This window comes from Culex pipiens, chromosome 1 (genome assembly GCF_016801865.2).
Source record: "Culex pipiens pallens isolate TS chromosome 1, TS_CPP_V2, whole genome shotgun sequence".
NCBI lineage: Eukaryota > Metazoa > Arthropoda > Insecta > Diptera > Culicidae > Culex > Culex pipiens.
The window spans coordinates 129,022,012-129,045,428 of NC_068937.1; the positions used below are offsets into that span (position 1 = coordinate 129,022,012).

Below are 23,417 nucleotides of genomic sequence, written 5' to 3' on the forward strand. Positions count from 1 at the left end.
GCGTTTGTCGTGCATTTGATCGAATGTCAAAGGTGACATCTGCAGTTCGTGTTGGTACTAGTAGGCTACGCAATTTGATGACAAATCAGTTTTTCCAAATCCAGTAAGTTTGCTTAGTGAGGTAAAATTAGAATTCATTTTTAAACGCTCAAATCTGCTCCAAATCGCACTGGAAGATGTGCTATTGAGCGACGGGCTCGATGTTTAAGTGCCCATGGTTGCAAATACAGGAACTTTCTGGATTAGCGAAATGATCAAATTAAAAAGGTTAATTAAAGTAACTTTTTTTTGTTTCCCTTATCATTTGCTAACAAAAATCCTTTCTACAGGTTTTGTGCAACCTTCGGATTATAATCGTTTCCTTGTACGGATCATAAAATAATAGAATAAAACAAATAAAAACATAAAATGCGATAAAAAAGAGTTTGTTTTAGTTTAATCAACACAAAAATTTGAAACTTGGGTGTCCGACAATCGCAGGACATTCTAAATAATAAAGTCACACGAAAACGGCCCGACGACGGGCCGTCAACGTCGATTTCGGACAAAGTGTTGCATATACGCACGAAAAGGGCCCGAATTCCGTCGGACAAACCGTCGGAATTTGGGCCGTTTTGTCGAGCCGTCGGGTGGTTTTCGGGCCGTTGTCGGCCCGGTCCGTCTGTCAGGGGAGTTATGAACAATAAACAATATTTTAGTCGATTTAGGCTCGAGATCGAGCCAAATCGACTTGAGGCTCGCTGCCAAAATTCTTGCTGGGTGCGTTCCAACTTGGAAGAGTGTTTGTTCGATTTGGCTCTTTTTTCTCACTGGGAATAAGGCTTTCTAGTCAGAAATTTGCCAACACATTCAAAGTAGGTTTTTTTGCATCAGATTTGCTATAATTTTCTAGCAAAAGTTTTTTATCATGCGACTTCTGTGTTTTTTTTTTGACTGATCGACAGCTCGAACTCGATCACCCAGTCAACTCAATCGGAATTCTGAAACGGAATTCAATTCGAATCGTTTACGTATCCCGTTTCAAGCGCAACAACCGATTCCGTGTTCGAATGGTTCGAATTCGTTTTTATGCTATTCGATCAAATGCTAAAATACCTTTGTTCACTCAGTTTACTGAAACATATCTGCGGGAACAACACGGAAAAGGGGCAGATAAGCATTTTTATAGTTTGAACTATGTTACTTATTGTCGAGCTTCAGGTAAATAGTTTTGTCAATGCTCAAGCGCCTTTTTTTCTAATATTGTTGCAACTTTTATGCAGGCATCAGTATTAATTTCTGAAGCATCTTTTGAAAGAGGCAGTACGACATTGCCTGGGTATTTCAATTCGAATTCTAAGACGGAATCTAGTTAGATTCTGGTTCAAACGTGGAACCGGTAGTTACGTTTGAAACGGAATCTAAATAGATTCCGTTCAGAATTCGAATTGATCTGACTGGGTACAACCTTTCATTACAATTGTATGCATTTTACTTTTTCAGCAAAAATGTTTTTGAAAATAATCATGGTCGGGCTTTAAATTTGAGTGCACATGTAGTTGAGGTTGAAAGAATTGTGTAAAACCAACCTAAAACTAAGTCAACTTTTTCGAAACGTGCTCGGCTGTCATGTTTCGCGGATGAGTCCGACCCTGGCTAGCGCGAGAGAGAAAAAGAGAAGAGAGCGGAGAAAAGGTTGAAAAACATTTTCAAAGCCAGCAGCAGACTCGTTTTGCAAGTGAACCCGTCCGGGTTGTTCCGTGCAGTTTTTTGTGCAAATAAAATAAACCAGGCAAAAGCAGTTACGATCGGATTGAGTACACATTCTATACTACCAAGGAGTACGTGTTAGAGGAAAAGAAGCTGGAATTTGAGATTAATTTCTCTGGGTAAGCGAAATTTTCCATCTTTTCCCAAAATCGGATCGAAGGAGGCCTCCGCCACATTGTGTGCAAGTGTGTGTTTGTATGTGTGTATCTAAAGAAAAAGAGAGCAAGGGAGAGCGTCTGTGAAGAGAGCGTGCGTGGAGAGCGAAAGAGTTGCACCTGTCAGGGAATGTTTTCAAAACAAGAGGTGCGTTTAGTGCACTGTAACTGAAAATCGCACTTTGCTGAGATCGTTTTCGCACTTTTCATACGACTTTTTTTCAGTTCGACTCCGATTACACAAAAAAGTGTAATCGTAGTTGAACTGAAAAAATCGTATGGGGAGGTGCGAAAACGAACTCAGCAAAGTGCGATTTTCAGTTTGTAATTTGTTGTTTTATTGGGTACGATAACTTGTTTGTTAAACTATGTATCAAGTCAAGGAGTTACAGTGTTGCGTGCAAAATTGCCTATTCGACGCCAACATTTCAAAAAGCATCATGTACAAACCGTGCGTTTGACCCCCTCCCCCCCTCGTAACAAAAGTTTCATACAAATTTTAAAAAATGTGTTAATTTTTCGGGTTTTTAAAGAAAAAAGTGGTTAAACAACTATTTTATCATTGTGAAACGTTACAGTAAGTAGGTCCATTCCCGTACTTGCAGAATTGCAGGAAGTCACGTTTTTGCTATATCTTTTTCTTGAAGGCGCAGCACATATCGGCAACTTGGCGAAATTGCAAAATGCAAAGTTTCTCTTGGGTCCTGATGAGGGCGCCAAATTGTTTAAGGAGGGCGACATTTTTGCTAAAGAACTTGTTAGTCGACCTACCCTGCATGTGTCTGATATGCAAAAACAGCAAACAGTCTGAAATTGAAAAAAAGTGTCCCAGTGAAAAAAAGAGTGTTCCAAGTACAAATGCCCACAATGGTTCAAGAAAAAAAAATAGTTCAAAACAAGTATTCTTAACATGTTGATTTTAATTTAAAATTTATCGGTCATATTTATTTTTGTGAACCCTGTCCCAATAGTGCTCCCATATTTGAGATTGTGTGTAGAAAGTAGAAATTCTCGCCAAATTTGATTGAAAAACTCTCACTCGGATGGGCAACACAGCAGCACAAGGCGATTGAAGTCCGTACTAGAAGAAGGAGTGAGCAGTGAGAGCCGGAGAGTGAGAGAATAATGTTTGAAGAGAAAGAGAGGGAGGGAATTTCGGGTTGATGATGATGGGCCTTTGCCATAGCAATTGTCCATTCGTTGAGCAGAAGTGCCACAGGATAAAAGTGAGTCTCGTGGATTGTCTCCTCCCCAGCCAGCCAACACAGCCAGAAGAAGGCAAGAAAAGTTGCAAAGGAAAGAAAAAAACGGGATTTCTTCAGGAGATTTTGCTTTGTCTGTTAAATTGGCAAGTTTGTTGTGGTAAGCATCCGCGGGGGCTCGCAAAAGAGGTGGCCAACTTCCGGGAGCCGTGCTCCGAGCGGCAGCGCGGTACCCTTGAAAAGTGGCACCTTTTTCGGTGGTGTGTGCAAAATGACGTTTTTTTTTTCTTCCTCCTGCTGCTGGCTGGCTGGCTGGCCACTGTTTGGTGGGATGGGGAACAGAAATTTTCCTCTCTCCCAAAATTTTTTGACAGGTCTCGAGACCTACGGAGGGAGGCGTTTGGCCTACTACGAACGGGTTCTCCCTGGACCACACAGTGAGTAGTGTGGCGTAGTGACCATGGCCTTCTCTGTTGTGTGTGGTGAACCTCGGAGGTCGGTTCACCTTGACTTTAAGGAGGTGCATTGCCTACTGCCAGCCAGTCAGTGCTTGCTATGTGCACTTGAGGCACTGAAGTTCAAGTTTGTGTAAGGCCGATGACTAAAGAAGAGCTCTGATTATGTGTGGGATGGGGCTGGCTCACCGTCCGAATTATTATTTCATTGGGGAATTGTTTTTTTTTGCAAAATATGTGCCAACTATTGACCTTCGGGACGTCAATCTCTCGTAACCATCGTCTTCCGTTTTACGAGTTGTTGTTGTTTTTGCCCAGTTGTTCTTCCAAGTCGAACCTGTTTACAAATCTACTGTGCTCTAGCTAATAATAATAACAATAATTTCAATTGCAGATCTCGCTGGTGTGTGACAATTTGCATCGTACACGTCTGAACTGCACGTCAAGAGATAACGACGCTCCTATCAGCAAGCAACGTGCGAGTGGCCGTCCCGTGACGAGACAGAGAGAGAGACAAGCATGGATCGCTGCTAGGAGGTCTCCGCGAAAAAAAAATCAACGTCCAACAGTCACTGTAGATAACACGTTGCGTGATTGCACCACAGACAAAGTCAGCGAAGACCTTGGGCAGAACACGAACGACCTCCCCAAAAACGAACGAACGAGGCATGAATCTGGGAAGTTCCGGTGGAACGAGCACTTCCGGACACACAAGCAGCGGTTACTCGTCCGGTAACGCACCCGGAACGTCCTCGTCGTCCACCGGAGGAGGAGCAACCAGCAGCGAAATGCCCGCCGAAATCCGTCCCAAGGTGGTCACAGTGAAGCACCCCGAGTCGAACAAGCCCAAGCCGACCACCAAAAAGGGCAAAGCGATCCAGGCCGATGTGGATGTCATCAAGGAGTTTCAGCGCTGCAAGGAGGAAAACATCCTTCGACTGGACCTCAGCAAATCCTCCATTACCGTCATTCCACCGTCCGTCAAGGATTGCACCAGCCTGATTGAGTTCTACCTGTACGGCAACAAAATCAGCTCCCTCCCCGTAGAAATCGGCTGCCTCTCCAACCTGAAAACCCTGGCCCTCAACGAAAACTCGCTCACCTCCCTGCCGGACTCGCTGCAGAACCTGAAAGCGCTCAAAGTGCTCGACCTGCGGCACAACAAGCTGTCCGAAATCCCCGACGTCATCTACAAGCTGCACACGCTGACCACGCTCTACCTGCGCTTCAACCGGATCAAGGTGGTCGGCGACAATCTGAAGAACCTCAGCAGCCTGACGATGCTCAGCCTGCGCGAGAACAAAATCCACGAACTGCCGGCCGCGATCGGGCACCTGCGGAACCTCACCACGCTCGACCTGTCCCACAACCACCTGAAGCATCTGCCCGAGGCGATCGGCAACTGCGTCAACCTGACGGCGCTGGACCTGCAGCACAACGACCTGCTCGACATTCCCGAGACGATAGGAAATCTGGCCAACCTGCAGCGGCTCGGGTTGAGGTGAGGGTGGCTCACGGCTTCTTTTTTTTCGTTACAGATCAACTTGAACTCGACCAATATCGTGACTCGGTGTGGGGGTACTATGCCGAATGGTTAAGCGATCTACTTTTCAAGCAGTATTTCAACCAGAAGCGACGGGACCTAACAGAAAGAAGTCGTGACTCAACTCTGGAGTACTGCATCGAATTGGTCTCCAGCAGCTGCAAAACTCTTCCCAGTGATTAGAATGCAGTGGCAGTTGGAAGAGAAAAAGTGCAGTGTTAATGCTACAAGGATAACCATCATGACGAAGAACTTTAGATACTTGAATGGCACGTCCCGACATGGGAGAGGGTTCGCGAAATTTTGCATTGCTACCCCGTATAGAGCCCTGAGACGATACTGATTGAGTTCAAGGAGCTTTCGGCATCGCGGAAATTTGCAATCTCTCGTCCCTTTTTCAGGTACAACCAGCTGACGGCGATTCCGGTCTCGCTGCGCAACTGCATCCACATGGACGAGTTCAACGTGGAGGGCAACAGCATCAGCCAGCTGCCGGACGGGCTGCTGGCCAGCTTGAGCAACCTGACCACCATCACCCTGTCGCGGAACGCGTTCCACAGCTACCCGTCCGGTGGGCCGGCCCAGTTCACCAATGTGACCAGTATTAACATGGAGCACAACCAGATCGACAAGATTCAGTACGGCATCTTTTCGCGCGCCAAAGGACTCACCAAGCTGAACATGAAGGAGAACGCGCTGACGTCGCTTCCGCTCGACATTGGCACCTGGTCCCAGATGGTGGAGCTTAACTTTGGCACGAACTCGCTCGCCAAGCTCCCGGATGACATCCACTGCCTGCAGAACCTGGAGATTTTGATCCTGTCCAACAACATGCTGAAGCGAATCCCGAACACGATCGGCAACCTGAAAAAGTTGCGCGTGCTCGACCTCGAGGAGAACCGGCTGGAGTCGCTTCCGTCGGAGATCGGCCTGCTGCACGACCTGCAGAAGCTGATCCTGCAGTCGAACGCCCTCCAGTCGCTTCCCCGCACCATCGGACACCTCACCAACCTGACGTATCTGTCCGTCGGCGAAAACAACCTCCAATATCTGCCGGAGGAAATCGGCACCCTCGAGAACCTCGAGTCGCTCTACATCAACGATAACGCCTCGCTGGTGAAACTCCCGTACGAGCTGGCCCTGTGCCAGAACCTGGCCATCATGAGCATCGAAAACTGTCCCCTGTCGGCGCTTCCGCCGGAAGTGGTGGGCGGCGGGCCCAGCCTGGTCATACAATATCTGAAGCTCCACTCGCCCTACCGACAGATGTGATTTGGTACAGACAATTTAACGCTGGACATTGTCGCCAACGCCGGCATGCAGGCCGCCGCCCTGGTCGCGTTCGTCCGGGCGGCCCTCGTCTAGGCACCGGCACCGATCGAACGAAGGGGACACGAGGGAAACGAGAGTTGTGTTTTTTATTTTTGTTCGAACGAAAAAAAAGTAACTTCTTAGTAAGGAAAAAAAAAAACAGAAAAATCAATGTGATTTAAAAAAAAGCTTTAATAATATTGCTATTAAACAAAACAAAAAAGGAAGAAACCATAACATTTAAAATAATCAAGTGCGAAGCAGTGAGTCGTGCATGTAAACACAGAGTTAGAGTTATTTGCAAAACAAACAAAACAAAAATGAAATCAACGTATTTAAATGCATAAAAACAAACAGTAACAGTAAAAAGTGAATGGTTAAAGTATATAATATAGTTCAAGAAGCAGCAACAAGCCATTACAATTTGACTTAAAGTGAGAGTGTGTGTACAAAAGTTGTTTTTTTTTTTCGGTTGGTCGTTGAAGAGAATGGAGACGGAAAAGCATCGCCGGTGTTCGGAAGAGAAGGATGCTTGCTTGTGGAACTCTTCCGAAGCATCTGTTTGTTTTAGTTTTGTGGTAAGTCGAACAATTCATATGTTTACTAAAATAAAAAGTAGAAATCATCAATTGATTCCAATAGCTTTTACGTGTAAAACACGTAAAATCAACTTGAAAACTAGAGCGTCCAATTTCCCGGGTTTACAAATTTCCCGGGAAACGGGAAATTTTCTACCAAATTCTCGAGAATTCCCGAATTTAAATATATTGTAAATTGTTTCTGAACTTGTTTCTGATACATATTATACAACAAATTGTAAAGGACAGCGACTTTAACGGTTAAAAAGAGTGTCAATTAACTGCTTGACTGCATGTAAAAAATCATACAGCTACATGAAAATTTATATGTTTTTTTTTTAAATTGCAATAAATCAAGTACAATTAATCAAAAAAAATATCTCAGGTATTTTTTTAATGAGAAGTATTTTTTATCAAGTGAGTAAAATGAATCCATACTCAAAAATCATAATTCTATTAAACTTGTTTGAGAGAATGTGGTTTGACCTATACCCATATCTGAAGTGAAAAAAAAACATGCAGAAATTATGTTTTTCACCCCTCAACAAAATGGTACAGCTTTTAATACGTTTTGTTTTCGTTTTCGTTTTACGGAGCAAGGTGGGGGACGCGGCCTCAAGTCAGTCCAAGTCCGGTTTCTTGTGGAAAAAAGGGTAGTGGCCGAACTAGTATTGCATACAAAATGAACACCACCGGAAGATATAGGGGATCGGGAGGGGGAAGGTGAAAGAAAATTAGTGTAGGTGTGAGTAGTAAGAACTTGGATGACTTGAGCAGTTACGTTAATCTAGCTTTAAAACTGAATAAAAGAAATCTGAAATTATGATTTAATCTAAAACTAATTTGAGATTTAGACAAAGGGATGTATTTCAAATTTAAAGGAAATCAAATAAATTTACTGGAAAATTAAAGAAGAAAACTAACTTGTCAAGGGAACATAAATCTTGAGGCCTTTTTTCTGGGAAAACTAACTAACTTGAATCAACCTCAACTAAACTGTCTGAAAGTAACTTGAATCTCAAATCCCCGAAATTTTAATTACAAAGCCAAACATTTCTTTACCTAGTTTTAAAACCTGTCTTGCTGCTTCCAAAAACAATATACAATAATGAAATGTTCATATTTGACAAGTTGAACACTCGTTGTTAAAACGACTATTTCGTGCCTTCCATTTCATTCGGGCACACAAGCTTTGCAAACAAGAGTGCATCCCTATCATACCTTATGTAAACTATTATTTGAGTGAAAGAGACACAATCCTGTTCACACCTGTGTGTCCTTTTGAAATGTTAGGCTCTATTTGATCGTCAAAACTCCAGTAGATTCTCGATTCGCAACAATGGTCGATACAACCATAATCCGAAAACCGTTAGTTCAACAGATTAACGAATTTTGTCCGATATCATTTCATTATTGATTGATCGAGACTCTATAGATTTTTTGACAATTCAGAATGGTTAGTATACCACTTCAATTGGAATCAGAGATTCTGATAGCATTACTAAACTGGCTTACACATAACTGGAGTCTGGAAGTGTTAAACAGCCTAGAAAAAGTTACAAAAAAAACTAACTATTCCTCCCCATTATCAAATAGATTTAAACCTGTTCCTAACCGATTTTACGAACAAGAATATTGAGATTAAAATAAAAAAAATCAATTTCTTGCAATTTTACATATTATAAAAGCTGTGATTTCTATCAACACAAGTATATAAATATAAAATAGATGTGTGATATATATCAACATCGGAAACCATCTTTGCAAGTAGCCCTGAAACGACGGCAACGTGTGGCTCCATCTCCAGGGAAGAATACTTCAAAAATGTAATTTCAGAGTAGAAACACAAACAATTAGTCATTTTTTTTTTTTTTTTTTTTTGGGAGGGTGGTCCAGCCGCACATCGTTGATGTTGAAACCTCTAAACTGGGCCCTCGTCTTGTCACGTCCGTCAGTAGTCTTGTCGTATATTACAACTAGAACCAGATCTGCCAATGAATTAGTACACTTCGACCAAATAAACACTGACGCTGTATGGATCTGACTCTAGAATAAATGCACAGTTGTGTGTTATTCATAAGTCCAAAATGTTCAATTATTCATATAAGTCCAAATATTCATTTGCGGATAACTACCTAACTTGAATTGAATACAAGATTTAAAGCAACCTATCCGAAAGCTACTCTTATCTCAAATCCCCGACATTTTAATTATTAACCAAAAAATACGTTTCTTTTAAAACCTGTCTGGCTTCTTTAAAAAACAAAAAAAAAAAAAAAACAAAAAAATAACAGTTGATATTTTACAAGTCGTGAATTGAAAAAGAGACGACCATTTGTTCGTCAGAATTCCAGTAGATCCTCAATTCGCAACAATGGTCGATACAATCATAATCCGACAACCGTTAGTTCAACAGATCAACGAATTTAGTCCGATATCATTTCACTATTGATTGATCGAGACTCTATGAAAATTTTGACAAATTATAATGGTTTTTATGCTACTTGAATGAAAATCACCGATTCTGATAGAATTACTAAATTCACTGTTACTAATTTTGTCCCTAAATAACTAAAGGCAAAGTATAAAAAGTTGATATTTATAGTTAAAATCCTAAATTCTACAATCACTATTTTTTTAAACCCGCATCCTAACCTGACACCCACTTTAAGATAGGGAAAAATCACATATGTAGCGGTTCATTGTACAAATGTGATATTTCCACTATCAGAGAACCTCCTTGTCTCGATGACAGCTTACCGGCCATCGATTAAGCCCTGAGACTACGCCAAAGTGGGTTCTCGCAGCATGAAGTGGTGTCCATGTGTAAAAATGGAAGCTTCAGCAATATACTGAACACTTCGATTTTAATTCCACATCGAATCAAATCATACTCTTTGCCAAACAAGCATCAAACCTATGACACTCATTATGACAAAGCCCAGGGAACAAAATGGTACAGCTTTTAATTATATCTTTATATTTTCCTCGTGTTTGTTTTACTTTAAGTTTTGAACTAATATTTTTTTCCATTTTTTAAACACCTCTCAAAAAATACAAAGTAGTATACAAAGTTTTTAAATGATTTTTTAAAGGTTTTATTATGTCACATGATTTTGAGGTTTATAACTGACTTCGTTTGAAAGATTTTACATGGCACAAACACGTAGTTCAAATTTTACGAACATCTCATATGATCATGGTAAACAAAAAATGTTAAACAAACTCTCTATCTTACTTTGACAGCAAAGGGTTTATATATTTTTTTAAACGAAATAACACCAGTAATTCTGTAAAAAAAATTTTTTTCACGGGAAACGGGAAATTAACAAATTTCCCGGGAAACGGGAAATATTTTTTTCCGGGAATTTCCGGGACAGGAAATTGGACGCTCTAGTGAAAACATTTGACCTAGAAAGTTTTGTTTCTGCTAGGGCCACCACGTAGAAGTTATGTGAAAAACTCTAGTGGAAAAATACCGCGTAACTTCACATAACTTCAGCGTAAATATTTGTTTGAGTGTAGTATACTGCGGTTCTACGCATTAGTATCCCATTTAATGTTTGATATGTTTTGACTTTGTTGTGAAATTTTCTATTTCTTTTCATTTTATTTTTATTTGGGGTTTGTAACTCACGTCATACATTTAAATAAGGCAAAATAATATGCAGGGTTGTTACGGACGGCGCGTTTCGCGCGGATCTGGCGCGGATTTGCTGGCTAATTTTGCTCAGGCGCGGATTTCGCGCGGATGGCAATTTTGATAAATAAATTAATTGAGAGAGATAGAATACCTTTCAAGTTATTAAGAAAAATATTATCAGGAATTACGATAATTTGTTTTTTCCTTTGAGTGCAAGAATTTCATAATTTTTATTAATTGAATTTTCTTCTGAAATGTTTGTTTGTATTTTCTTAGTACGAAACGTCAAAAAATGAAGATGAAGATTATGTAGAAATTATTTTTTATATGTTTCTTGTCATTTCTTAACATCTCCGGCTCTGAATATTTAATTTCTTTTGAGTTTAGAGTAATGATTTTTAACCTCATTTATTTTTAATTTTATATTGGATTTATTCAATTTTTAATTTTGTAAATCAAATATTACAAAATTTCCGAAGATATAGACATTAGAATGTGTAAGAAAAACTATTATTGGGGCTTGTTCTGGTGGGTGCCAGAAGCTGGCAACCACATTCGAATTTTGGAATGGAATTTAATCGGTAGAATTTTGTTTTTCTAAATTTAAACATTCTTGGCGAAAATCAAAAGATCAGAACATTCAATAATTTAATAGTTTTTATTATAAGGGACCATCCATAAACCACGTGGACACTTTAGGGGGGGGAGGGGTATGGCGATTGTCCACGATCCATACAAAAAAGTTTTTTTTTGTATGGACAATTGTCCACGAGGGGGGGGGGGGGGGGGGTTTAGATTTCCAAAAAAAGTGTCCACGTGGTTTGTGGATGGTCCCTAACAAAAAAAGTTCAAGATGGTATGTCAGAGACATAACCGAAAGACATAGGACCAAACAATTTGAATGTGTTTTTGGATTGCTAGTGATATCTGGAATATGATTATTTTATTTTGTTTCATAGATTTGTCGACAAAATTGTCATAAATGTTCTCCCAAGGTGAACCTTCCATGAGGGCACCGGCCACTCCAGGTTGTGGCCACTACGGTCGAAATGTCAATTTTCATGTTCAGTATCAAAAACCATGAATTTTGATACCCATATTGCCACAACTCGTATGTTTCTGTAAATGTCCCCCCAGGCCCCGGAGGAACCTTCTTCGAGGGCACCGGCCACTCCAGCTTTTTTTTCACCACTGTCGAATTGACCATTTTTCATGAGAACCGCCGCATCATAGCGACTTCCACGCCGTCCGCTTTGCTCGAATTTCCTCCTTCTGCTGCCGGTGGTTCTTCCTTCTGGTTGCTGGTCCTCTTCTTCTATTGGCCGCTGCTGCTGCTGCTCCGCGCCGGCCCGACGTGCACAGTTCGAGTGCTCGTTCCAATGTGACTTGCTTTTGCGAAATTTTCTGCTTAAATAGCGGCACAGCCGGAGAACGGCACAAAAGGGGCGCGGTCTCGAATGCCTACGCTCGCTCTGATTGGGCATCTGTCCGATTTGTACTGAAAAATTACTCATTTTGATTGCATGTTTTAAGTGCTTTAACTATGTTTAGTCAGACTATCTATGTAGTTAAACAATAGCTGAAGTCTTCCTCTTTCGATTGGTGGTCCAACCATCTGGATTGATTCACAGGGAAAAAAGATATAAGCGTTCAAAATGTCCCCTTTTTTAACGCTTAAAAGTGACGCTTTGGATCGAATTTCTGAACTGGCCCCCCAATATAGTAAGTAGAGACATAGTCCTATGTCAAAAAAAATCAAAATACAGATTATTTTTTTTTCGAGATTTCTATAATCGTATTTTAAAAAATCTGAAATTTCGAAATTCAAAAATTAAGCAATCTGAAATTCAAAACACCAAAAATTTGGGTAATCGAAAATTTTAAGATTAAAAAAAAACAAAATTAAAAAGTCAAAATTTAAAAACTGAAAAATATCAAATTTCAAAACAATATAGAAAAAAATTCTCAAATCCAATCTATTTTTAGTATTCTCAAGCTTATAAATTCTAAAACTCTAAAATTCTAAAATTCTAAAATTCTAAAATTCTAAAATTCTGAAATTCTTAAATTCTTAAATTCTAAAATTCTTAAATTCTAAAATCCTAAAATTCTAAAATTCTAGAGGATTTTGGATTACAAACTGTATAAAAATTCTAAGATTTTGAATATTTAGACTTTCGAAATTTTAAATTTTATCATATTATAATTTTAGATTTTGATTTTATTACGAGGTTATATTTTTCTAATCTAATCTAATCGAACACAAGCGCAGCCAGTCCGAAAAAAGCATCCTGGAAGAACTTGAGGTTATATTTTTGAAGTTAAATTTTTAGGTTTTTAAATATTGTATTTTCTATTTTGAAGTTTTCTTTTCACGACCCTTGCCTTGACCGTCTCTTGAGGATTTTTTTGTAAATGGATTTTTTGCTTTCATTCTTTTGGAGCCTTTAAACATAAAACGAGTTTTTTTAATCAAATAATTTCTGAATTAGTTTTTTTCATTAAAAAATAAAATTTCTTAAATGTTAGTCGCGATATTTTTTTTTCCTTTGCGGTGTCAGTTGACGTCTAAGACCGTTTGTGATCCATCTCGACTAGTCGCGATATTTTTGTATATGGCGTGGATTTCGCGCGGTTTCGGATTTTATGTCGGCGCGGATTTGGCGCGGATTTTTTTTCGACTCTCCCGTAACAACCCTGAATATGGTCCGAGATTTAAAAAAAAATCTGAGCATATTTTTTCAAAGAGTTGAGAAACAAACAAGTTTCACATTTTAACATTGAAAATTACATCAATGGTTTCCAAGATATCATTAGCGTTTTGCACCGAGTTTCATACAACGTTTTTTTTTACAATTTAGAAAAAATAGACGTTGGAAGACTTTTCAAAGAGAAAAAAAAAAGATTTTCTGGCGTTAAAATTTTTTCGACTCAGTAGCCTGTGATTTCTCAAATAGTTTGTTCTGTCATATTTTTTTCTAATCCCCCTCAAGCCAAGTTTATTTTTGCTGAGATTTTCCCTGAGACTCTCAAGGAAATATTAGACTACAACAAACAAGCTTTTTGACTGTTTTCCCGCTCTGTTTGTTTGGCTGCATTTGTTTGCAGAAACTTCAACCTGCATACATTTGGCATTATTTTGCGAGTTTGCAAGCCTGGCAAACTGTCAAGTACAACAAAGTGCGAGTTTGTTTGTTTGCTATAGTCTAATAGCTCCTTGACTGTCCTATGGACATTTCTCGGAAAAATCGAAGGCGCTGTATGAAGCTGGCTACAAGAAAGTACCAGGAAAACATATAAATCACAGTGCTGAAAAGTAACACTTTTCCGGTTGAGAGGTAACCACGCTTACAACTACACAACCGGCCTCGTATTTAAGCAGTCGTTTCTAAAAATGTTTTCATAATTACTGTAAACTAAGTTTTAAAACTTTTCAAAATTTGTTGAAACTACACAGTAAAAAAAATCATGGTAATTTTACATCTGGGAAGGAGTGCACTCAATCCCCGGTGGTTAGTCCGTTTTTCGTTTGACACTTTTTTGTTTGTACCCCGTTGGTTTGACAAAGTCAAACTAAAAAGTGGCGAACTGTCACTTTTTACATGGCGCTCACTCACACTATCAAAACAAACGTTCGGTAGTGTATGTGAACTCCGTGTAAAAGGGGTGTCAAACTAAAAAGTGACCCCGTTCGCTTGAAAACAGTTGGTGTCAAACCATCGGGGTTGTACATCTTTTATGTTAGAAAAAATGTGTAATTTTACCTCTAAAAATGTATAATTTTACCACTTTTCTGGTGTAATAAAACTTTTTCAGTCTAAATTGTGGTAAAATTACATCATAAAAGAGGTAATATGCAACCATTCAAAATTACATCATCCAAGTTAACATTATTTTTTACTGTGTACTTCTCGAAGTACGCTGAACACTTTTTACAATTCCGCTTGTATGTTATTCGTACACGCAGAAAAATAAAGCATATTTGAATTAACAAAACATTTTGTTGATTTGAAAATCAAGATTTTTGTTGAATCAACGCTAAACGTCAAAGCAACTTTTTCAAAACAACAAAAGATTTTTGTGGAATTGAGAAAATCAAGGTTTGTTTCAACGCAAAATCGGCGTTGATTATATATGTCACGCTAGTTTACTGTAATTTATTTTGCATAAGGAATTGGAAAAATTAAATTATTTTTCACTTATCACCCTAATGTCCAAGTATTTTATGGATTGCCCTATTAATACTTTGTTTATTTATTGTTTTGACTCTTTCAAATTGTACGCTCTACAGCATTTACCTTGGCGTTCTATTTAGCACAATTCCTTCTAAACTGATGGCAAAACCGTTTTTAACATTGTTTTTCACTCTCTTTGTCTGTTTTCCCTCCTTTAGAAACCAAACACCGGCAGCAGTAGACGAAATCCGCAAACCTAAAAAAAAACCTGATCGCCTGACCACCCAAAAACCAGCTGGGAACCAGCAACGACGGCAAAGTATCACATTTCCAGCCGCTTCATCCCTTTTCCTGTTTGTGATTTTTTCTTTAGTTTTTGGTTAATTTTCGCCACATTTGTGTTAGGTTGAGCCAAATTTCAAAACAACCATACAAACATTGATCTCAGTGCAGCAAAACAAAAAAAAAAAAAAAAACGGTGCATGCAAATCAGACCTCTCTCTATACTTTGTTTGTTTAATTAACATTGATGGTTTTAAAAATAGTTGCGTTGAAAATCCTGAATGCTGACATCACAAACAATTGTAACTTCTTGTGCGCAAATCTATTGTAACTGTGTCTGTGTAAGTATACATAACGAATAATAGTGACGAAAGTAAAATTTATTTTTATGTTTTTTTAACGCTGAAGATTAAGCAAAAATCTACGAATAATCGATTTCAAAGGCAATCAGTTTTTCAATTGTTCTACAATAAAGCGAAACACAAATATTTGACACAAACACAAAATAAAAAAAGCATGTTGATAGATTATAGTTATTAGGTTGAAAGTATTTAAGTTTAACATTTGTTCCAAAGGTGCTCAAACTTTTTTTTAAACGATTTGACGTTTGACACCAGCAAGTCGATAAAAAAGGCAATTTGTAGCATTTAGTTTTCATTTGAACCCGAACTGGGAACGGTAGCAAAAAAATATCACTGAAGGCGGCATTACACTGCGGAAGCTTTTGTGTCTGTCAAAAAAGATTTTCAGATTTCCGTAGTGGAACAGGAAACGTTGAAATGTGCAAACAAAGTTTCCCGCAGTGGAATACCTCCTTCATTTTAAGGCGAATTGGGACGCAAATAAAAATGGCAACGAATTAAAAGCTTTTGTTTAATCTTATTTGAATGTTTTGCCATCACCTAGTGAATCGCAGGTAAAACATGGTGGCGTCGCCACCCAAATTCGGGTGAAAATGCACAATTTGTCTGTGGTTTCCACCGTAAGCTTAAGTTTGGTAGGATTAGTTGGACTGTGCGGGGTGGATTCTGTAACGGGACACAGCGATCGTCACCCTTCGACACAAATTTGACTTTATTTTTTTTTACACGCCTTGTTATACAAACACTTGCATTTGTTTGACAACAAAACTTTGCATTCCTTAGAGAGAGAAAAAAAAGCAAAACAACTTTTTCTAGTCAGCAAACGAAACTTTTGACAAAAACAAAAAATGGTTGAAGTTTGAAGGGAAAAACAAACATTATTGTCCATTATGGTTGATTAGAGTTAGCAACTTGAAAAAAAGAATCACGTAAATAAGAGAGGAAAAACAAAATGGCCTAATAAAGTTGTAGTGAAAAGATACAAACAAAACACTATTGTGCAAAGTAAAAAGAACATGCTGAAAATTAGGGAAAATTATCAACAAAAAACAAACAGTGTAAACAAGCAAACAAACAATGAATAAGTGAAAGTGAAGAACACACACACACACATGAGTTGTACTACATTTAAGGCAAAACCAGAGTCAAAAGTGAAAAAGCGAAAGCATTAAAGTAATCTTTTTACGAGCGCCAAAAACGCTGCAGCAAAGACATCGGAAATCGTTCTTGACACAAGTTCCTTTGATTTTTCTGGGCAAAAAGAAAAAAAAATCAACTTAACAAACTCAAAATTTCACACCGTACTATATATTACTCAAAGAGCAACTAAAAAGAATGGAAAGAATATATTAAAAACAAAATCAGTGCCATGTTTTGTTACAATCCTAAAATCAAAGATTTTAGTTGAACTGCCGGACTTGTTTGAAAAGTGAGATTACAACAAAGAGAAAAAAAAAACGGAAAAGATATACACAATGCGCACACAAATAAAGTATTCAAAACTAGGGAGAAATCGAGGCAGAGTTAGAAACAAAACAAAAAATGTAACATTTAAAATAATCAAACCTAGCGATACTACAGAACACAAACAAAACAAAAACTTAAGCATAATCGAAGGAAGAAAAACAAGACACTCACAAAACCCAAGAAAAAAAAACAATAGAAAAGAACACGAACGAACTGCGAACGGTGTACACTGAAATAAATAATCACGTAAAACAATCAGAATGCGGATGCATGTCGAAAACTCTTAATTTTGTTTTGTTTTTCTTTTCTTTTTCGAAAGTCTTTATTTCCTCTCGTTTAGGTAAAGGCAAATCTTTAATCGCGGATAAACAGACGTGAATCTTTTTTCAAACTGCATCGCTTAAAAAAAAACGGTCACTTTAAATTCATACTCAAGCACGCCTAGGTACCGTAATGTGCCGCAACTGACGTTGATGGCGCCACTTTCGTTTGATGCCCAAGGTATGTAGATTAGATAAGGTAAGGCGGGGTTTTTAAGCTGTTAAAAAAAATATCCGAATTTCATATGGCATGCTGAACAACTATACAACAAAAAATACGGTCAGACTTGCACTTTTCTGCAAAACTCCATATAAAATCTTATTTTCTTGCCAATTGTTGTTTTTTTACAGCTTTCTATTTTGCGAGCAGTGTCAGAAACATAATTAAACTTTTCAACTCCCCAGCAAACGTCAAATCAGTAAAAACTTACAGCCGGATCTTCTCCGGAAGAATTTGGTTTGGTTTGACGTTTGCTGGTGGATAAAAGAGACTGTCCGTCACATTTCAGTTTGACTTTGTCAGACCAACAGGGTGCAAACTAAAAAGTGTCAACTGAGGAAGTGTCAAACCACTTGAATGGTTATTTTGGACCGCACTTTTGAGATTTTTGACAGCAGTCTAAAAAAATACTAAGCAACTAAATGTTGTTTATTTACATTTGAGCAATTCTCTACGAAATCGGTCTTTTTTCTTCAATTTTATTTTTTTTGTATCTTTTAATCCGACTGAAACTTTTTTGGTTCCTTCGGTATGTCCAAAGAAGCCATTTTGCATCATTAGTTTGTCCATATAATTTTCCATACAAATTTGGCAGCTGTCCATACAAAAATGATGTACGAAAATTCTAAAGTTTGTATCTTTTGAAGGAATTGTTTGATCGATTTGGTGTCTTGGGCAAAGTTGTAGGTATGGATACGGACTACACTGAAAAAAATGATACACTGTAAAAAAAAATTGGTGATTTTTTTATTTAACTTTTTATCACTAAAACTTGATTTGCAAAAAAAAAACACCATCTTTATTTTTTTTTATTTTTTGATATGTTTTAGAGGACATAAAATGTCAACTTTTCAGAAATTTCCAGGTTGTGCAAAAAATCTTTGACCGAGTTATAATTTTTTTTAATAAATACTGATTTTTTCAAAAATCGAAATATCGGTCGCAAAAATTTTTCAACTTCATTTTTCGATGTAAAATCAAATTTGCAATCAAAAAGTACTTCAGTGAAATTTTGATAAAGTGCACCGTTTTCAAGTTAAATCCATATTTAGGTGACTTTTTTGAAAATAGTCGCAATTTTTATTTTTTAAATTAGTGCATATGTTTGCACACTTTTGAAAAAAATATTTTTGAAAAGCTGAGAAAATTCTCTATATTTTGCTTCTTGGGACTTTGTTGATACGACTTTAGTTGCTGAGGTATTGCAATGCAAAGGTTTAAAAACAGGAAAATTGATGTTTTCTAAGTCACACCCAAACAACCCACCATTTTTCAATGTCGATATCTCAGCAAGTAATGGTCCGATTTTCAATGTTGAAATATGAAACATTTGTGAAATTTTCCGATCTTTTCGAAAACAATATTTTCAAAATTTTCAAATCAAGACTAACATTTCAAAAGGGCCAAACATTCAATATTACGCCCTTTTAAAATGTTATTTCTGGTTTAAAAATTTTGAAAATATAGTTTTCGAAAAGATCGAAAAATTTCACAAATGTTTCATATATTAACATTGAAAATCGGACCATTACTTGCTGAGATATCGACAATAAAAAATGGTGGGCTGTTCGGGTGTGACTTAGAAAACATAAATTTTCTTGTTTTTAAACCTTTGCATTGCAATATCTCAGCAACTAAAGGTCATATCAACAAAGTCCCAAGAAGCAAAATATAGAGAATTTTCTCAGCTTTTTAAAAATATGTTTTCCAAAAGTGGGCAAACATGTGCACTTATTTAAAAAAAATGAAAAACTGCGACTATTTTGAAAAAAATCACCTAAATATGGATTTAACTTGAAAACGGTACACTTTCACTGAAGTACTTTTTGATTGCAAATTTAATTTTACATCGAAAAATGAAGTTGAAAAATTTTTGCGACCGATATTTCGATTTTTTGAAAAAATCGGTATTGATTCAAAAATTCATAGCTCGGTCAAAGATTTTTTGCACAACCTGGAAATTTCTGAAAAGTTGGCATTTGATGTCCTCTAAAACAAATAAAAAAATAAAAATAGTGTTTTTTGCAAATCAAGTTTTAGTGATAAAAAGTTAAATAAAAAAAGTTACCAATTTTTTTACAGTGTATCATTTTTTTCAGTGTAGTCTGTATCCATACCTACAACTTTGCCGAAGACACCAAATCGATCAAAAATTCGTTCAAAAGATATAGATTTTTGAATTTTCATGCATCATTTTTGTATGGACAGTTGCCAAATTTGTATGGAAAATTGTATGGACAAACTAATGATGCAAAATGGCTTCTTTGGGCATACCGAAGGCACTTAAAAAGTTTCAGTCGGATTAAAAAATACAAAAACTAAAATTGAAGAAAAAAGACCGATTTCGTAGAGAACTGCTCCGCAAGAATTTGAAAAAAAAAAACTAAGCAACTAGTTGTTGTTTATTTACATTTCTAGTCGCAGTTGACACCAAACTGGACTTCATACTTTAAAAAAAGCAAGCATTCTCGGCTTGCTTTGATCATTTTTTAGAAAATTTCACAAGTCAGTTTGACAAGTCGCAATTCAAATATAGGGCAAAGCGGGAAATGCGCAACACGTTTTGACCTTTTTGAAAGCAGCCTTCTTTATCAATAAAGTTTCTCGGATGCTATTTTAAATTTATAAATTGTGTTTTGACACAAGTTTTGACAAGTTTGAAAACACAATTTCTCAAATTTAAATATTTCTTAGGCCTTCTAAAACCAGTGAAAAAAATTACTCAAAAATTACGTCACAGTGTCCTAATAGAGTTATCTACGTGTGCATGTATTGCGTGTACGTACACGAAAAAAAGTGAGGTTAAATTTTGTACCGGCCAGCAAAACAAATGGTGTGCTGGTGTGTGTGAGATCGGGCTTAGATAACTCTATAATTGGTAAAAAAAAACAGCTAGAAGTCGCTTGACAAAAAAACTTTTGCTGGAAAGAGATAGGAAATCTGATGCAAACTAACCTTCAGCTACCATACAAACATACTTTGAATGTATTGATGAATTTGTGACTAGAAAGCCTTATATTATAGGCTCCTCGCTCGAGCTGTCACAGTCCTCCAAAATTTGTTGGCTGACAAGTCGGGCGGTCAGTCAATCTTATTTATTTATTTGCGTTTAAGAACCACTTAACTCAAGAGTCATTCGGGTTCGAAAAGCGGTCAGTCAAAAAAACTAGCTAGAAGTCGCACAACAAAACAACTTTTGCTAGAAAGAGAAAGCAAATCTGGTGCAAACAAACTCGCAGCTCATGGCTTTCTACAGCCATGCGCGCAGCTGCCGTGTAAACATGCTTGGAATGTGACTGGAAAGCCTTATTGTCTAATTTGTGAATGATTCACGTCTGAATGTCTGTGCTTCAATATCACAATGGTTGTTTTCATTTTTTTTTGTTTTCAATCCACAATCAGCAGCGAATGTAGCCAAACAAACAATCACACATGACACAGTGGGGTTAAAGAAAAAAAAATACGGATGTAACTTACATTTAAAAAGCAAAACTATTACCACTACTGATAGGGTTTAAAATTGCCAAAAAAAAAAAAAAAAAAAAACAAAACGAAAGAGCCGCAAAACAGTGAAGAAAGAGAAAGCAAACGAAATGCACAAACTAGACTATAGGAAAGTAGAGAAAACAAAATCAACAGAAGCGTGAATGAGAGTTTTCGTTATTTCGGTTCCTCTGAAAGCTGAAAGCAAGTGTTGTGAGAGAGAGAGATAGAACAATAGCAAGCGTGCGTTGAATGAATGAGAAGAAGTTGGAAAAGAGCTTAGCGTCAAATCGAACATGAAAAATTCGGATTTTTGTTTTTTTTTGTGATTCATCTTGCAAAACCCGTGAAACGAATGAGATTGTTTGTGCAGCATGCTCAAGGGAAAGAGAGAGAAAGAGAGAAACAAAAAATACAGAAAACGTAACTTAATTGTCGATGGTTGATATTTGTTCACTCTAATGCAAACAAGAAGAAGAAGAAGAAGGAGAAAACAAGTTAGTAAATGGACGTTGTTGTTATCTTGGTGAAACAGAAGTAAATTATTAAAAAAAAGAAAAACGAAAAGAATAAATTATACGTGCTGAGAAAAGTTTAAAAAACTGGTCAGAGATATATAATACAGAAAAAAACAAAAATACAAAGTAATATGAAATACAGAAAAAAAACTGAAGAGTATATATATGAGATTAAAAAAACAATAGAAATAGAGTTAGAGTAAAGCTTAACTCTATAAGAATGATAATTTTCATAAATAAATGTTTGTATATGTAAAACATCGATTGGTTTTATCAATTTTGACTCAAAAAGAAAGCAAGAATGATTGTTTGTATTCTCCCTTTTTACTTCAAGAGAAAGCTTTTTAAAAAAGCTTTTTTTATTATTTTTAAACCGGGAACGTTCAATGGTATCCTCAAACTGGTAGCATGATTGAAATTTAATTCGCTCAAGTTTTCTCCCTCCCAAATTTGTACGTTTAGTTGACTGAAATTGAGCTTTCTATTTTTTCTAGTTTTGTAATTCTCCATTCAAATCAGTTATGTTATACCTTCAGTCAAATTGTACCAACTCAAATTTTATAACAAATTAATTAAAGCGATCTAGACGTTCGCTATTACTATTCACTTTTGACGAATTTGAAATTTTTGCTCCAGGTGGAAAAACATATTCCAACGCATCTTCAAAAAAAAAAAAGTGTTTAGTTTTTGCTGCCGACGTTCCTCTTTGATCTTTCTTTGGCAAAAATTAACGTGGTTATTATTGCGCTCGATCGTAATTTCTCGACTCACGATCAAGAATTCTTGATTGGTAAGATTACGATTTACCATCGAGAAATTACGATCGAAATTTCAGAGTTGTTACGGGAGAGTCGAAAAAAAATCCGCGCCGACCTAAAATCCAAAACCGCGCGAAATCCACGCCATAAAAAAATATCGCGAGTAATATTTAAGAAATTTTATTTTTTAATGAAGAAAAACTAATTCAGAAAGTATTTGATTAAAAAAACTCGTTTTATGTTTAAAGGCTCCAAAGCATGAACGCAATGAATCCATTAAAAAAAAATCCTCAAGAGACGGTCAAGGCAATGGTCATGAGAAAAAAAAAAAAACTTCAAAATAGAAAATATAGTATTTAAAAACCTAAAAATTTAACTTCAAAAATATAACCTCAAAATTAAATCAAAATCTAAAATTATAATATGATAAAATTTTAAATTTCGAAAGTCTAAATATTCAAAATCTAAGGATTTTTATACAGTTTGTAATCCAAAATCCAAGCTAAAATTTCACTCCGAAAGAAATTTAATTTCCGATATTTAAAATAATGTCTTCTCATAATTTTAAAATCTCTTACATAAAATAGGACTTCAAAAATTGTGGAATTCAATAATTTAAAAACTAAGAATTTAAAAATAAAAACATTTAAGAATTTAGGAAATTAAGAATTTTAGAATTTTAGAATTTAAGAAGAATAATACTAAAATTATTTTAGAATTTAGAATTTTTTTCTATATTGTTTTGAATTTGATATTTTTTAGTTTTTAAAATTTTGCCATTTAAATTTTGATTTTTTTTAAATCTTCAAATTTTCTATTACCCAAATTTTTGGTATTTTGAATTTTAGATTGCTAAAATTTTGAATTTCGAAATTTCAGATTTTTTAAATTACGGTTTTAGAAATTTCGAAAAAAAACTTAATATTTATTTTGATTTTTTTGTTACAATAAAAACTATTAAAACATTTTTTTTCGATTTTTTGAATTTCTGAAGCTTTGAATTTGGAATGTTCTAATCTTTTTATTTTCGCCAAGAATGTTTAAATTTCGAAAAAAAATATTTCTACCGATTAAATTCCATTTCAAAATTCGAAAGTGGAGGCCAGCTTCTGTTACGTTCAATCAAGCTCATATTTGGCGTCCACCAGAACAAGCCCCAATAATAGTTTTTGTTACACATTCTAATGTCTATATCT

General features: G+C 36.5%; 1 protein-coding gene across 2 annotated transcripts; it reads left to right on the forward strand.

Moving 5' to 3' along the window:
* Positions 1–1,721: 1,721 nt before the first annotated feature.
* LOC120425378 (leucine-rich repeat protein soc-2 homolog) lies at positions 1,722–16,920 on the forward strand. Of its 2 annotated transcripts, none has more exons than XM_039589890.2 (4): positions 1,722–1,868; positions 3,956–5,062; positions 5,506–6,993; positions 15,030–16,920. In XM_039589890.2, exons 2-3 carry the CDS (start codon positions 4,230–4,232, stop codon positions 6,374–6,376), a joined length of 1,704 nt encoding a protein of 567 aa, XP_039445824.1. In that variant the 5' UTR covers positions 1,722–1,868; positions 3,956–4,229; the 3' UTR covers positions 6,377–6,993; positions 15,030–16,920. The 2 variants fall into 2 exon arrangements, with proteins under 2 accessions (XP_039445824.1, XP_052562014.1); XM_052706054.1 differs by lacking the exon at positions 1,722–1,868 and adding an exon at positions 3,144–3,266.
* The last annotated feature ends 6,497 nt before the right edge of the window (positions 16,921–23,417 follow it).

Excerpts from the sequence above, each read along its gene's own strand:
- LOC120425378 (XM_039589890.2), top strand. The coding sequence starts at position 4,230 with ATGAATCTGGGAAGTTCCGGTGGAACGAGCACTTCCGGACACACAAGC. Across the intron at positions 5,063-5,505 it reads CTGCAGCGGCTCGGGTTGAG|GTACAACCAGCTGACGGCGA; the intron begins GTGAGGGTGGCT and ends TCCCTTTTTCAG.